Raw genomic sequence first — 15548 nt, forward strand, 5'->3', positions numbered from 1 at the left:
AGACATACATTGAAGTGCTGGTGGGCCCCTATTCTGGAGCACTATACCTCTATTCTCTACATAGCACCCATTGAGTACTATCGAGACTGAAAAAGAGAAGGCAGAAGCGGACATAAACTTAGCTTCTGTCTTCTCTAGTTCCTTAGCTGTCTCTGATAGCTGAGCACCAGACTTGTTCATGCAGGTGCTTTAAACAATATATTTATGATGATGTGGGATTAAAGCCCAAGACCAAGTGCCATATTTTTAAGGCACTTGGTCCTTATCAGGTTACCGCACTCCTAACTGAAGTAGATCTTGGTTATTGGTAAAGATGGGTTGTTGGGCATTGAAAAAACTCAAAACATTGTAATATATCCTACTGGGCAAATGAAGTCAGTAGAGGGGTCCATTGTTCTGAATCTTCATCGCTTAACCAAAATAGAGAGCAGCTATGAAAAGCGTCTATCACTCTGAACGACCTGTTCTCTCTTGCATTATGCTGACAACATACTGATGTGATTAGACACTGTGTAATATGGCATTGCAGGAATAACTGAAACCCACTCAGATCACAGATGATCATTTGGATTCTAGCAGGTGGACATTTTTTTTCAGCTCATCAAGGTACCCTTTAACCCTCTCCAATCCACTGTCTGACATCTGAAGACATTATGATTTAAGGCTGTACAGCTTCGATGTTGGAAGACGTCCGTCGGGGTTCTCTTACTGTATATTACCAGCCTCTCTGCTGTCGGAGCCTATCCAACATGTCACCTCACGCAGTACTGGCTTTAGCCAGCATATAGTGTTGTTGTATAACAGCAGAAAAAGAGTAAGTCCCCTAGGAAAACCAGGATACAAATTGGAAAGGGTTAAATAAGCAACATATTGTCTAAAGTGTAGAAACACTTTTTAAAAGGCCACACCGATTATTTTTAAAAATTCATACATTATATAGCTATCCCACCAGTATATAGAAGTGAGCAAGTGTTACCTTGCTTAGTATTTCTTTCTGTCTGTAACTCTCAGCCTCTTATTCCTCAGGTGGCCATATGATCACAATTCTGATCAGCTCAGATCTACCTAGGGGTGATGTATTCACTTTCTGGTCAGATTCTAAGTCGGTGTGATACTGTTACATTAATCTACCACAAGAACTGCTTAGATAATCACATGGCTCCTGTCACACTGGTATAATAGAGGAGATCTCAGCTCATTCTCCTGATTGTATACTTATGGTCTGTAGCTTATTTAGGTGACTACGGAAGGTAATGATAATTAAAATGGCCTCCCTGCAGGCAAAAATGGTATAGCCCTATCTAATGCTGGGCTGGTGCATCATGGGATTGATTGAAAGTGAAAGTAAAAAAGATCAGCATCAAGATGGTGCCTGATAAGCATCAGAGAGGGGTTGCACTGTGCTGAAGTAACTGGAATACACAGAGGACACCTTCATAACTTAACAGGCAATTAGGTGAGGGGGGCAGCCATAGAAAGATGTGTTTTCATCAGAGTGGCCCTTTAAATGACATTATCTTTTAAGCACAATTGACCAACATTTAATTAATTGTTTGTAGAATGTGAATGAATAGACCTTTTCATCTGTAAACTCAAAACATAAACCTGGATTGATTGTGTGTTAACCCAGCTTTCTGCACTCTTCTTCTGTGCTACCCTGCCATTTTTCTGGGCAAAGCAAGGGATTAAATTAGACTTTCTCTACAACGTCCAATATTTCAACACACAAGACCAATGACTGTTTGCAGCTGCTTTAATGGTCTGAAGCACTGGGTATTGATCAAATGGAAGTGTCCATAGATCTCTTAAAGAAAATGGGAAGATTAGATTTATTATTTGATGATGGCTCCAACAACATAGAGGTGATGTAAGAGCTGGCAAATGTCCCATCGACCATAGTTGTCAGTGAGATGTATCACTCTTTAGAGCCCACTTAATAAAAAGGCAATTTACTTTAATTATTGCTTAGCTGGGTTTTGCAAAACATCAATTACAACAATCAATGATAGAACTCAGGCTATTGTGTGATCGAGAACCATTTGATGGTGTATGTACTCTTTATTATAATCTTTGTTGCCCAGCAGGACAGCTCCGAATAATAGGCATTATAGAAGGGGGGGTCTCTTTAAGAGGTAATCACTTTCGATTAGTGATCTGAATACATTTTATTTAACTCTGGACAATGTTAATAAGACCTCTAAAAATTGGAGAGGGCATTGGCTCTTTGGTTGTCATCTGGTGTAGCACAATGGATGCCCCATGATACAGGGAGCAATGGGCAGCAATGAGCACCATTGTACAGGGTAGAGCTGTTTTGGAATGCAATGCTAAAGAAGTGGTGTGGATGCTTCATTCTCATGAGTGGTAGAGTCAATATTAATTGATTTAGATATTCCAGTTTATGAGATGGGAATAACCCTTTAATGTTTTTATTAGCTCTAGTACACTCCTTTTTGGTTGTCAGTTTTCAAGACCTCCTTTATGTCCTTACAGGTTACATCTGTCTATGCTGCAGGAGCCCAGTAGTTCCCTCCTGGTGCTTGAATGGATGCATTATGAATCCCCCATTGGAGCTCGTATAGTAGACTATCTTATCAGTTATGAGAAGGTTACTGATAAACTGGATCATTCCAAAATGGAAGTCGGTAACAATGACGGTGAGAAGAGTTTTTTTTCTTTCACAATAAATAACATTAACTTTGCACTCACAGCCCACATTGTGCAGGAATGCCTCCCAATTACTCTCAGTTTCTGCTACCAGCCTACCAACTTATCTTATGGCTGCTGTATTCAGGCCATCTGCTCTGCTCTTTACATGACAGTTTCCTCTGGCACAAAACACAGTTACCACTACATTACTCCCCACTTCCTCATGTTGGTCCATACAGTAACGCCACTGCACAAAATTGTGTGCCGTCACTGTGCGCTCTACATCCGTGTTGAGTCCTGTAAGAGCCCATGCTGATGTTGGACTTCTGCAAAAATGGAAGTCAGGAAATCATGTTTCCTTTTAAACAATGACACTCATAGGGTTTACCGGCACTGCCACATATAGTATATCTGTCCTGTAGTCATCATCCACACAAGAGTGCAGAACAGACCTCATATACAAGTAAAGGGAATCATACAGGTGCCACATTGGGAATTCATCTATAGGGCAATTGGAAATGCAAATGGAGAGACAACAAGAATATCTTAAAGCAGTTGTCTGGTTACCAGACAACTTTCCTACTATAACTCCACGTGTCTTAAAATAACAAAAAGAGCAGCACTTACCCATCCTCTGCCATGGGGATCCAACGCTGTAGCTCCGCCATCCTCCCAGTGATTCTTGTGAAGATGGCCTGCAGCATCTCCCGATTCCATGATTCCATGGCATTTCCTTCTTGGTGTTGCCATTTCTTTTGTCAGGAGTATATTTTACCTGGGTCCCTGGATGTGCGCCGTTGGAGTTTCCTTATTTGTTTTCACGAACAAACATATCAGCAACACCATTTTAATGCAAATTTCTTCAAACCCCTCCTATTTTCTATAAAGCCCTCCCATTTTCTATAAAGCCCATCCAGTTCTACGAATATTGTGGCAGATTTACTATTCAAAATTCTAAAGTTTTCTGTTGCAAATTGCACCAGAAAACCATTGAACATGCTTTGTGACATATTTACTACAAGCTTTAGACACTTTCTGACACTTTTTATGACTCTTTCATCAAGGGGGCATTACTTTTTGGAAAAGGGAGTGTGGCCGAAATGCAACATTGTGCACCAAAAATTGCACCAAGTTACGGCACTATCTTTGGCATGAACTAATAAGTGGAAAAAGTTAAACTAGACCATCCAAAGATTCAACAGATTTATTACTCCACAGAGCCACTGTGATAAATCTGCAGAATTTTAAGATTGTCATGTCTTAAGTTTGCTGACTTTCAGACAGTATTAGTAAATCTGCCCCAATGTCTGTTGGCAAGTGTAGAAATTATTTTAAATATCACTAAGCGTAGAAGTACGGATTCTGTTTTATAGACTTGAAGTAGTATTTCTTCTTTCCGTTATACTTGCATTTCCATTATTTATAGGCTCCTTTCATTACTGTTCCATTTATTCCCTAGTTCTTATTTTTCCCTATCATCTTCATCCTCAGAGACTGTCTTAAGTTTCGTGGAAGATATAATCTCAGGAGCCAAATCTCCCTGTGTGATGCCAGCCCAAGTACCCGACAAACATTCCTCCGTCATATCGATTGTGGTCCGCTGCCTGGAGTCTGACACTTCTTACACGTGAGAGTTATCCCCCGCCGCTCCATACTGTTATTTGATTATCAGGGATATAATGGAGTCAGACTCTGCCGGTTAAAGTGCTCTGATTCTATTTTCATTTAAATTGACCATCTTTAACATTAGTAAAGTGAATCACTGAAGTGAATTATTATGGAGCATTGTGGGAAAAAAAGGTTAATAGATTTTACTATTAATAGTCCCCGTATTATTTAACAGGTGACATGCTGTTGCCTTAGGACTTATGGGCCCGTTAATAACCCCGGTTTGGTAAATTAATCTTTTCATATTACTCCTATTTAATCATCTTTGGTAATATCTATTCAAGTTGAGGTCTTAGTTTGGCCAAAGTATGATAAGCTCTGCACCCTGCCTAAGGGTTCCACTCTTGAAATTGTAGCAGGTAATATAATTTGCCATCTTCATCATAGACAGGTTTTGAAGCTTAACCCCTGTTATTCCCTGACATAAGAAAACTTGCAGCATGGATTATGTGTTGATCAAAGTAAAATAGTGTTGTCTCTCGCCTTGATTAGGTTTACCTTATGGGGAGTGGATAACACAGGCAGACGTTCTGAGCCGAGTCATGTGACTGTGCGAATGCCATGTCCAGAGGTGGATGATGTAAAGTCACAAGGTAAAAGTTGATTTATGCTTAAAAAAAAAGGCCTATCTCAAAGTTTAAGAGATTAAATTAGCTGCTGGAAATGATATAAAGTAAGCAAACATTACTTAAATAAAAAATAAATCTTGTATAGCACCAACTTATTCCACAGCCCTTCCAGGTAAAGCTGAGTACTCATTTAACCGAACTCGGAACGATAGGCTGAGTCAACCTTGAGCTGGCTACCTGAACCATGCTGGGATTGAACTCGCAACCTTCAGGTCATGAGAGAGAGTCTAGGACTGCAGTTCTGCTGTCTTAACACTCTGCAAGACTCTACAAGACTCCTACTTAAAGGGAATGTATCACCTTTAATTTTTATCAATTAAAATCAGATGGTGAAACCGTTTCCAATTTATAATTGTAGATTTTTTATTCTATTGTCTATAAAGGCTATAGAGTCGGACATCTTGCCTGAACTGCAGTTAACAGCATTTAGAGATATGCTTCACAGCAGCCACATAGGCCATTCACGTAATGATGGGAGCTGGCGAAATTGACTTTTAGGGAGAGTGTTGTAGGCATGCTCTGTACACTGTGTAGAGGTCATTGTGCAAAGAGAGGGAGGAGGTAAACTGTGACCAGCAACTATTATGAAATGTGGATCCTGTGTTAAATCTATATAGATGTTACCTGCAATTGTAATCCTGATGTGATGATGAGATGAGGGCTGAAAAGTTTTCTCTACAGAACAGAAAGTGTCAGACTGTTATTAGGCTTAGTGGTCAGTGTGAAAATTGCAGGATTTTAGTTTTTTTAATATATAGATCTTGGCATCAGAAATTTAAAATTACTCAACAAAAAATTCTTAAAATATATACTTAACATAAAAACTTGCTTTACACAATAGGTCATTTTCTGATGACCCTTTCCCTTTAATAGTTCCACTGACTCCTCTAGTACTCATGCTTCATAGGTCCCCATCCGTCTTTGTGTATTTGGTTGGGGTAATGATGCACCGTTCATCCACATGACTGTTATATCCAGTCTCTGGCATCAGTTGTCACATACTGTACATGCAAACATCCCTTAGTCATGTACATGAGCATGACATCATCTCTGCAAGAAAATAAACAAAGACTGCAGGAGATTATTGGTACTATAATGGTGGTAGATTTAACGAGTGAACTGCAGCTTTTCTTAAACTTACAGTGTGCCATTTACTATATTGGTATCTTTGAATATGGCAGGTGAACCTTTGGCCCACTCTTGGGTACCAGGACCTGCATATGACTGCTACTTCTGCATTAACTATCGTATGGCTATGCACTGTTGCTGCTTGTTATAGAATATTTTCAACAATTTATTCAACAGTCATCCTCTGGCCCTAAATTAAAATAATAAAAACAGCTTTTATTTAAAAAGTTCATAATTTTAAATTTATGTGTGAATGTAATCATTCAAGTTAAAACAAATAATGCTTTTATTTCAGATAGTGAAAAATGAATAGACATAAAATCAGATTTTCATAAATTAATTAAACGACAAGGACTATCCTATAATTTACAATTTCTCCGAAAAAAAGACTTTTACAGATACTGGTATTATATAATAAAAAAATTAATCAGCAAAGATTTTTGGAATTATTCAGATTTTTAAAAATTAATTGGTGTTCAGGGACGGATATACCTCATTGTAAGCCATATTATGGATGAACTTGTCTCCAGAAGCAGTCTTCAAATAACATAGACCCATAAGGATATCATGTGCCTCCGCCACAGACATAGCTATAGAGAATGCATTGGATGCAGTTGCACCCAGGCCCAGGAGCCTTAGAGGGGGCCAAAATGCCTCTCTTCTCCATATAGGAGGAAGCCCAGTACTATCAATAAAGCATTATAGTTGGGGGCCCTGTTACAGGTTTTGCATTGGGGCCCAGGAGCTTCAAGTGATGACTCTGCGTTAAGGGGTTAAAAGAAGTTGGGTGGCCCCATGATAAACGTTTGCACCCGGCCAATGAGCCTTTAGCTACGCCCCTGCCGCAGATGACCTTTGCACATGACCCTGAAAATTCTTGTGTAAAAAAGGATCTATTGTGTATTTACTTCCGGCACAGGTACAAACAACAGGGTAAAAAAAAACTATGTGTCAGGGCTCAAAACCGACGACCTCCTACTAGCAGATTGGTGGCTCTCCCTGTTGAGCCATCCAGGCCTTTGGACAAATTCTCCTGCCTTCTTGTCCTAACTCCATCCTGCTCCTGATTAAGTCCTCTATATAAACCTGGCCCTGTCCCTTCATACATTGCATGATTATTGTGCTCCAAGCTCTATTTTTGCCTGCTACTCTGCGATTCTGCTGAGACCTCCCGTTGCTGACCCCTTCTGACTATGCTACCCACCTCCTCCATCTGTACTGCAAACTGAGACCTCCCATTACTGACTCCTTGCTCTTCCCTGACTACTCTGCAGACCTGCGGCTACTGCACCTGAGGCTCCACCCTAATGCCTAAAACTGCTATACTATGCATGCGCTAGTCCTAGGATGCACAGAGCATTGTGATTCTTGGATTAAAGGGGTTGTCCCGTGGCAGCAAGTGGGTCTATACACTTCTGTATGGCCATATTAATGCACTTCGTAATGTACATTGTGCATTAATTATGAGCCATACAGAAGTTATAAAAAGTTTTTTACTTACCTGCTCCGTTGCTGGCGTCCTCGTTCCCATGGAGCTGACTAATTTTCGCCGTCTAATGGCCAAATTAGCCGCGCTTGCGCAGTCCGGGTCTTCTTCTCTTCTCAATGGGGCTCGGTGTAGCTCCGTGTAGCTCCGCCCCGTCACGTGCCGATTCCAGCCAATCAGGAGGCTGGAATCGGCAATGGACCGCACAGAAGAGCTGCGGTCCACGGAGGGAGAAGATGCCGGCGGCCATCTTCACCGGTAAGTATAGAAGTCACCGGAGCGCGGGGATTCAGGTAAGCGCTGTGCTGTTTTTTTTTTAAGTCCCTGCATCGGGGTTGTCTCACGCCGAACGGGGGGGGGGGGGGGGGGGGGTTGAAAAAAAACAACCCGTTTCGGCGCGGGACAACCCCTTTAAGGCCTTATCATTCCAAAAATAGTTCAAAAGAGTGAAAATGAGCGATAATTGTTCAGTTTAAACTCAGTTTGTGCATGATGTAGAGGACTTAATTCACATTATTAAAGGCAAAGGGGCAGGTTTTGGAAGAATTCTTTGAGTGCCATGCATGGGCCAGCACATCCAAGAGCTTGTTACAGATGTACATAAGCAAAGTTTAACTTGACTGTGATAATGTTCTGCAAACTTTTCTTAAAGGGGACCTGTCAGCTTGAACATGGTGTCCAAACTTCAGGCAGCATGTTATAGAGCAGGAAGAGCTGAGCAGATTGAAATAGGATTTTGCAGGAAAAGATTCAGTATAAATTGTATTATATTCATTTATATCGCTGCTCTTTCTGAGCTAAGAGGTCCACTGGGCGGAGCTATCAGTGACCAACAGATATCTATGTATGTCTGTACATACAGATCTTTTGACTGCGGAACTTGGGTCTGGAAGGAACCCTCTCTAAATGGGTGTTAATCCAGGGATTATTCTGACTGCCATTATGGAGTCGGGAAGGAATTTTGTTCCCCAGGATGGGGTAAATTGGCTTCTATCCAATTGGGAGTTTTTTGCCTTACTCTGGATCAACATGGGTGGGCGGAAACATGCTGGACTGGATGGACATTTGTCTTTATTCAGCCTAGCATACTATGTAATCACTGATAGGACTGCCTACTAGACCTCTAAGCTTAGAGAGAGCATGTAAATAAATGAAATACAAATTATATCAAACCTTTCCCTACAAAGCTATATATCAAACTTCTCCATTCCTCCTGCTCTATGACATGCTGCCTGCAGAATGGTTGGCATTTTCAATGTGATAGGTTCCATTTACACCATGGAAAAGCTATTCTATTCTTATCTTACCTAAATAAATTGAAAAGGTATTGAAAGGGCAAGTAAACTGTGGTTAAGAAAGTTATCTTAACATGTTAAGCATCAAGTTAAACTTTGCTATATCTGTAGCATAAGGCAAGGATTTTTGAAAACTCATTTTTCTAAGGTACGTAGGGCAATAATACAGCAAGCAAATCCTTGCCAATGAGGACTCCTTATAGGTCTTGATTAACTCCTTGTAACTGGGGTAAAACCATAACTGAGAACTATAACAAGGGGGACAGCTATAGGGAGTGCACTGATAGGAGCCACACCCAGGCTGTGGAATCTGAGGAGACCCTAAGGCCCCTCTGCCCAATAAGAAGACACCAGGATGTTAAATGATATATTGTAGGTGGGAGGCTCCATTATAGTTTTTGGATTGGGGCGCAGAGCTTCGTTACAGGCAACTATCTACCTTTCTATGACTATATACATTTAAGGTATCGTTTATGTTTTCTACTGTATTTTTTAAGTGTAGAACGAAATACATTATGGATAGTCGTATGATTTCTTCTCAAACAGAAAGCTAAAGTGACACCTAAGGGAATGATTGAAATGTCAATATACTTATACATTGGCTTACATTAAGCTCGGTACTCTGATTCTTTTATATTCATGTTTGTCTTCCTGCTACTAAGATAAAGTAGAAGTTAAGATATTTACTTAGAACCATGATAAGCTTCCTACGATCTTGTGCATATTTCATGACGAGATGCTCGCTGTTGTAAATAAATTAATAGGTAGAGGATGTTAAAAGAAAAAATAACATATAAAATGCATCACAAAATACAAAAAAAAGCCCTGAGAAGTAAAATGTTGATTGATGTGTTATAGTGAGTTTAACTTTGGTCCCCAAGAGAAATTTGGTAGCCCACACCCTCCCTTCTCTGTTCATTTTCTGTAACAAGGAGATCAGGATTACATAAAGTAGTCAAAAATGCATGTAACAGAAAGTAGAATGTTTTTTTTACTGTTCACGCTAGGCTTTTTAGAATTGGTACCATATATTCTCACAGAGACATTTAAATATTAATGTATTCAATTGTGGTCTATCCCTATGGCTTTTAGGAAGTGCAATTTCCTGTTCCTTTCATAGTTTTGTTAAAGAGCCAGTCTGATGTCATTGTGGGTTAGATTTAGCTATCACCACTTGCAATACAAGTAACTTTAACTTTGTCTGACACTTTTTATTAGTTTATATGCATTTTCTTACTTACTCTAAAATACATATTTATCTATGGAGGGAAGAAAATTTCAATATTGAAATGTTCAATCTAAAAGTACCAATTATGCATCTAAGCAATCTCTGTCTTCTGAACGGGACTCCGTCTACGACCACCCTTAGATTTCATGCTGAGTTACAATCTTAGCGTTTATGGATTTGGGTGGGCCGGGATGGGTGAATTCACTGAATGGCCATCTAGTAAGGCATGGGACCTCCTTTGTCCTTCAAAACCACCGTGGTTCATTGTGGCAAAGATTCTACTTGGCGTTGATATTGTTCTTCAGAAATTCTGTCCCATGCTCTGCTGCTCTTTTGCACTCTTTGACCCCATGGAGTCTTTCACTTGTGTTGTTTTTAGAGAGTAATGGTACTCAAGCCAGTCATCTGCTACTAATGCCCATGTGTGTTAAGGAACGGCATGTTATGTTTTTGGACACGCTAGTTGGAGCACCAGCAATGTATTTGGTTGCAATTTTCTCGACTGTGTACCACGTGTGCGTCAGAACAATTCTTCACAGGCTTGTTTGTTCCCTTTCATCGATTGGTGGTCTATGTCTACAGAATCCCAAGTTGGATATTTTTGATTAGAGTAGTAATAGAAAAGGTTTACCAGTAGCACACAATAAATCCAATCTTGGATAGGACTCCAGACAGGCATCAGCCACCCAGGAACCTGAACCTTGTTCCCAAGTATAATCCAAAAAAGAAACAGAGTGGCAGCATATATAGGTGCAAAAACTTGCAGAAGGGTTTATTCTCCTATGTCCACAGCTACATTTTGACCTAATAGGTCTTTATCAAGTTTGATAATAACCTAATAGGTCGAAACATAGCTGTCTATGGGCATGGGAGAATAAACCCTTCTGCAAGTTTTTGCACCTATATATGCTGCCATTCTGTTTCTTTTTTGGATATTTTTGCTCAATCACACCACTCTTAGTATACTCTTAATACCATTGCATGAGAAAACCCCCCAAAAAGTTGTAAGTTTTTGAAATCCCAGGCTCGGCTAGTCTAGCACTGATGACCAGTCCTTTTTTGAAGTCACTTGGATCCCTTAGAATTTCTATTCTAATGTGGACACTGAAACTGATACTTAGAAAACTTGCTTACTTTATTTTATGCTTCACTCCGAGGTCACGGGCTAATTTACATACAGGGAAACTCTCTCGCTTTCACAGCTTCAGCAGTGGCTTTAAACAAGCTTGAAAACCTTGCACATAACTAGTTCCAGCTCATGAAAATCCCCAAATACTAAAAATAATTTAGAGACCAAGATCACATTTCTTGGCAATTCTAATTAATTAAATGCAATAAATTGCTGGAGAGTTCTGAGATGGGCTCCATGGCCTTAACTGTTATATTTTGTATATTCAGTGATATTTTCTACAACAGTTCCTACAGCTTAGCTTCTTTGGCAAACCAATTAAACATAATTAAGGCTGAAGTTAATAAACTGTTAAAGATGACAGAGAACATTTAAACGGGTTATTGTTTTGTCTCAGTGCATCTCCTGAATATTCTGTATTGTATTTTCAAGCTCTGTCATTAAGGAAATAATGTAATCGGGAAAAAATGTGAGAATTAAAGGCTAATCTGATTCATTGTAGTTTACTACGTGGTCATTACAGTGACAATGAGTTTTCAAAAATGCAACTTTAATTGTGTCATTTGTTTACTCCAACCCAGAGGTGGCCGATAAAATATACAACCTTTTCAATGGCTACACCAGCGGTAAGGAGCAACAGACAGCTTACAACACCCTGTTAGAACTGGGGTCACCCAGTCTACACCGTGTACGATTCCACTACAACCAGCACTTCCAGAGTTTTGGGGAATTTACCTGGCGTTGTGAGGATGAACTGGGGCCCAGGTATTCTTTTCAATAAATTTCCAGTTTGTTTGTACAGTTGTATTACCTTGAAACGGCAGAGTGAGTGCTTTCTGTTCTGTTGTTATAGAAGAGGAATTAGCTAAAAAGAAGCAAAGAGTTCTGAAGATAACCCGTATTATGTACAAAGTACACGCAGGGGCAGGAAGATTGGGAAGTCTGTGTGGTGCAACTTCAGCCAATAGGAACAGAGCAGAAAGTGATGTCATAGAGGGGGCATTTATTTTGAATTTCTAATTTACAGTCTATTAACATGGAGCAGCAGTTATTTTTTTGTAGTGCTAAGGATTAGAGATGAGCGAGCATACTCGCTAAGGGCAATTGCTCGAGCAAGCATTGCCCTTAGCAAGTACCTGCCCGCTCGAGAGAAATGGTTCGGGTGCCGGCGCGGGGGAGCGGTGAGTTGCGGCAGTCAGCAGGGAGGAGAGAGGGAGAGAAAGATCTCCCCTCCGTTCCTCCCCGCTCTCCCCCGCAGCTACCTGCCCGCCGCCGGCACCCGAACCTTTTCTCTAGAGTGGGCAGGTACTCGCTAAGGGCAATGCTCGCTCGAGCAATTGCCCTTAGCGAGTATGCTCGCTCATCACTAGTAAGGACCTATAGTGTACAGAGTGACTTGTAAGAATTAAAAGGATAAGATGACCATAAAGTATACTCTAATATAGATGAAAATTTACAACGTTAACCAAAATGATTATCTGTTAAGAGAAATTTAACAATGGATGGTTTTTGGCTCACCAATAAGAAACCGTTATCATCTATTATTGATATCAGACCTGTCAGACTTGTTTAAAATTTTCATTGAATAGTTGTTAATACTTGAAAAACAAATATATGGTGTGATCAGTTATTACTTTACTAATAAGGAAAACTTGGTCAGCATTTCACTTGGATTTCTAGTTTTACCCCAATTGTCTTAAATGGCCTTTGTTAAGAAAAAGTGAAATTCACCAATGGGTAAATTAGTGAATCAGATGAGCTCATTTCTAGTTATTGATGTGGCCATACAAATTAGATGTATACTGTCAGAACCCAATGATTTAGTTGGGTCTGGATGATTATCTAATATCTATGAGGGGTCTCCCAACTCTCCTTCAATCTGTGTATTCTCAGAGGAGTTTGGCAGCATCTTTCTTCCCCCTCTTTAATCCCAAGCATGCATATGTATGAAATGGTTGGGTGGCATAGCTATTGGCTGAATGAGTGTTAGGTTGACAACTATCTTATATGTTAGGACAGCCTTAGGGCCCATGCCCACGGCCGTGACAGACTCCGCCAGTGGAATATCGCAGCGGAGTCCACCATGGTGCTTCCCCAAAACCCCCATACTTACCACTCTGGATCCTCTGTACGCATGGAGGGCCGGCACGCATGCACAGTAAAGTGTATGATGCGCCAGCAGTGTCAGTTGATGCGCCTGGTGGTGGGCAGGGCCGTGTATTTATGCGATACTTCGGCTGTGCTACAGCGGAAGTATAACATGATGGCCAGCTTCCATTGACTACAATGGAACCTGGTTGCACATATTTCTGTGGCATGTATAACATGCCATGGTTTATTTCACGCCGCAAAATTCTGTGGTGGAATTCCACAGCGTGAACATTGAGCTATTAGGTTCAATAGAACCTAAAAGCTGCGGGGCAATGCCACAGATTTCCGCCGCGTACAATGCGGCAGAAATCCAGCTGTGGGCATTAACCCTTAGTGACTGTGTTATTATTATATGTTGTGGTGCTTTGTGGTGTTTTCATTATTATTATTATTATTACAATTTACATGGTAAGTATTTAAATGTACAAGTGTATATTTCTACTTATGAGCGTAATGCTTGGAATTAAAGTGGCATACTTTATGCTTAGATATATCCTTACTGGGTCATCAGCAGAATAGGTTGTTCATTGTATCTGTTGTTTAATGTTGGAGCTAGATGAGTCTATTCTACAGCACAACTAAATATTTTAATTAATCCCAATGAACTGTGCAAAGAAATATTAGTCATACTTCTTACCCCTTTTACAGGAAAGCTGGCTTAGTACTATCTCAGCTAGAAGCTTTGAGTCCACGATGCAGCTATCTCCTAGGAGAGCCAAGAATCAGCCTACGACGCTCTTCTCTGCGTTACCTAGCCTGTCGCTACAGTGAGCCCAAACCTAGTGCAATGAACTGGACTGAACTGAGTAGAGACCTGAGGAAGAACTGTGAGGAACAAATACTTATAGTGTTGAGCAATGATTATGGAGACAGCAAAGACAACTGAAAGTCACTGGTGCCTAACCCAGTACCAGGACTCAGGAACAGGTTGTGCTTCATATAAAAGCAAGCTGAAATCGTAACTGTACAAAAAAAGACTTGTTGATCAACTTCTCCTGTGTCAAGATCTGATCTTACAACAGAAATTAAACTGGACAACATAATTGATTGCCACTTGTTAGTTTCTGGATGTATAAGCATGGCAAGAGATGTCATGACCTCCTCAGTCATGGTGCACTAAACACAACGCAAGTGTAATACTGGAATCCCAAAACCCCAGATGTATATCATGTAATGTCCCACAGTATTGCACCCAATGTTATGGACGTAAGTACTTAAATGGTTGCAAAAATGACGTAACTCAGGCTCTATGTCATGAAGATGTTTACCCCACTATGCCATGAGGTCTGTGCAGTGTAAACCAAGATTTACAATGTAATGGAAATTATACAATGCTTTTGGTATATTGGTAGTGAAAGTCAGTGTTCTCTGAATGTCCAACTTAAAGATCTATGAAATATAAAATGAACCCCTTCTTTTCTATATCTACAAGTGATAACTAAAGATAATTCCACATTGAGAGTTTTCTAACCTTGTTGGAGCTCTGATTTCTTCTTGATCTTGCTTAAAAACAGTCTAGAGGCAACAAAGCTGATCACACAGTGCCTGATTCTAGCTGGGTTTGGTCTATTTATCAGTGTCTTCCACATGCACAACTGCAACAACAGGTTCAGTAGCAGCTTTGCCCCAGGAAGAAGATCCAAGTCCATTTTCCACGAAATAATTTGACACGAGCCAGAAAGGCCTTTTTTTACAGTTCACAATTTTTTCTAGCAAAATAAGTTCAGAACTTTTTTATTGATCTCAATAGACCAGGACCTTAAAGCCAAGATGAATTATGTTAAAAGTTAATTTATGCTTAGGCAATATCATGAGAAGTTAAGCTGGTTGAATAGTTGAACGTTTTCATCACGGCAACATGATCCCATAGTTAAAGCTTCTCTAGAGAATTGTGAATCTATAGCCTCTCTTTTGTATCTCTTCATTTGAAACATTGACCCCATTCATGGTTTCATCTCCATCGTACCACCTTTTTGATATTTTCTGTTGATGATGATTTTACTCTTCAGAAATAAATCCTCTTAAAGTTCCCAATTTGGATAACTACAACTTTATACTTATCATTGATCATTTTTTTTTTATTTAGTTCTGCATCTTGTATCCACACAACTGTTAGGCATTTAATCTACTAGTGATTCAAACCCAAAAATTATTTTAGCTTCTCCCACAATCTCAGACCAACGCT

General features: G+C 40.0%; 1 protein-coding gene across 2 annotated transcripts in view; it reads left to right on the top strand.

Annotated features, from left to right (window-relative positions):
- ASTN1 (astrotactin 1) overlaps positions 1–14602 on the top strand; it is a 516497-nt gene extending 501895 nt beyond the window's left edge. For both annotated transcript variants that reach the window (XM_066597485.1, XM_066597486.1), the window contains exons 19-23: positions 2494–2645; positions 4141–4276; positions 4810–4910; positions 11794–11977; positions 14012–14602. In XM_066597485.1, coding sequence (XP_066453582.1) covers positions 2494–2645; positions 4141–4276; positions 4810–4910; positions 11794–11977; positions 14012–14249 — 811 coding nt within the window. In that variant the 3' untranslated portion in view covers positions 14250–14602. The remainder of the gene's footprint in view (positions 1–2493; positions 2646–4140; positions 4277–4809; positions 4911–11793; positions 11978–14011) is intronic.
- Positions 14603–15548: the final 946 nt, after the last annotated feature.

The sequence above is a fragment of the Eleutherodactylus coqui genome, chromosome 3, assembly GCF_035609145.1.
Source record: "Eleutherodactylus coqui strain aEleCoq1 chromosome 3, aEleCoq1.hap1, whole genome shotgun sequence".
Lineage (NCBI taxonomy): Eukaryota > Metazoa > Chordata > Amphibia > Anura > Eleutherodactylidae > Eleutherodactylus > Eleutherodactylus coqui.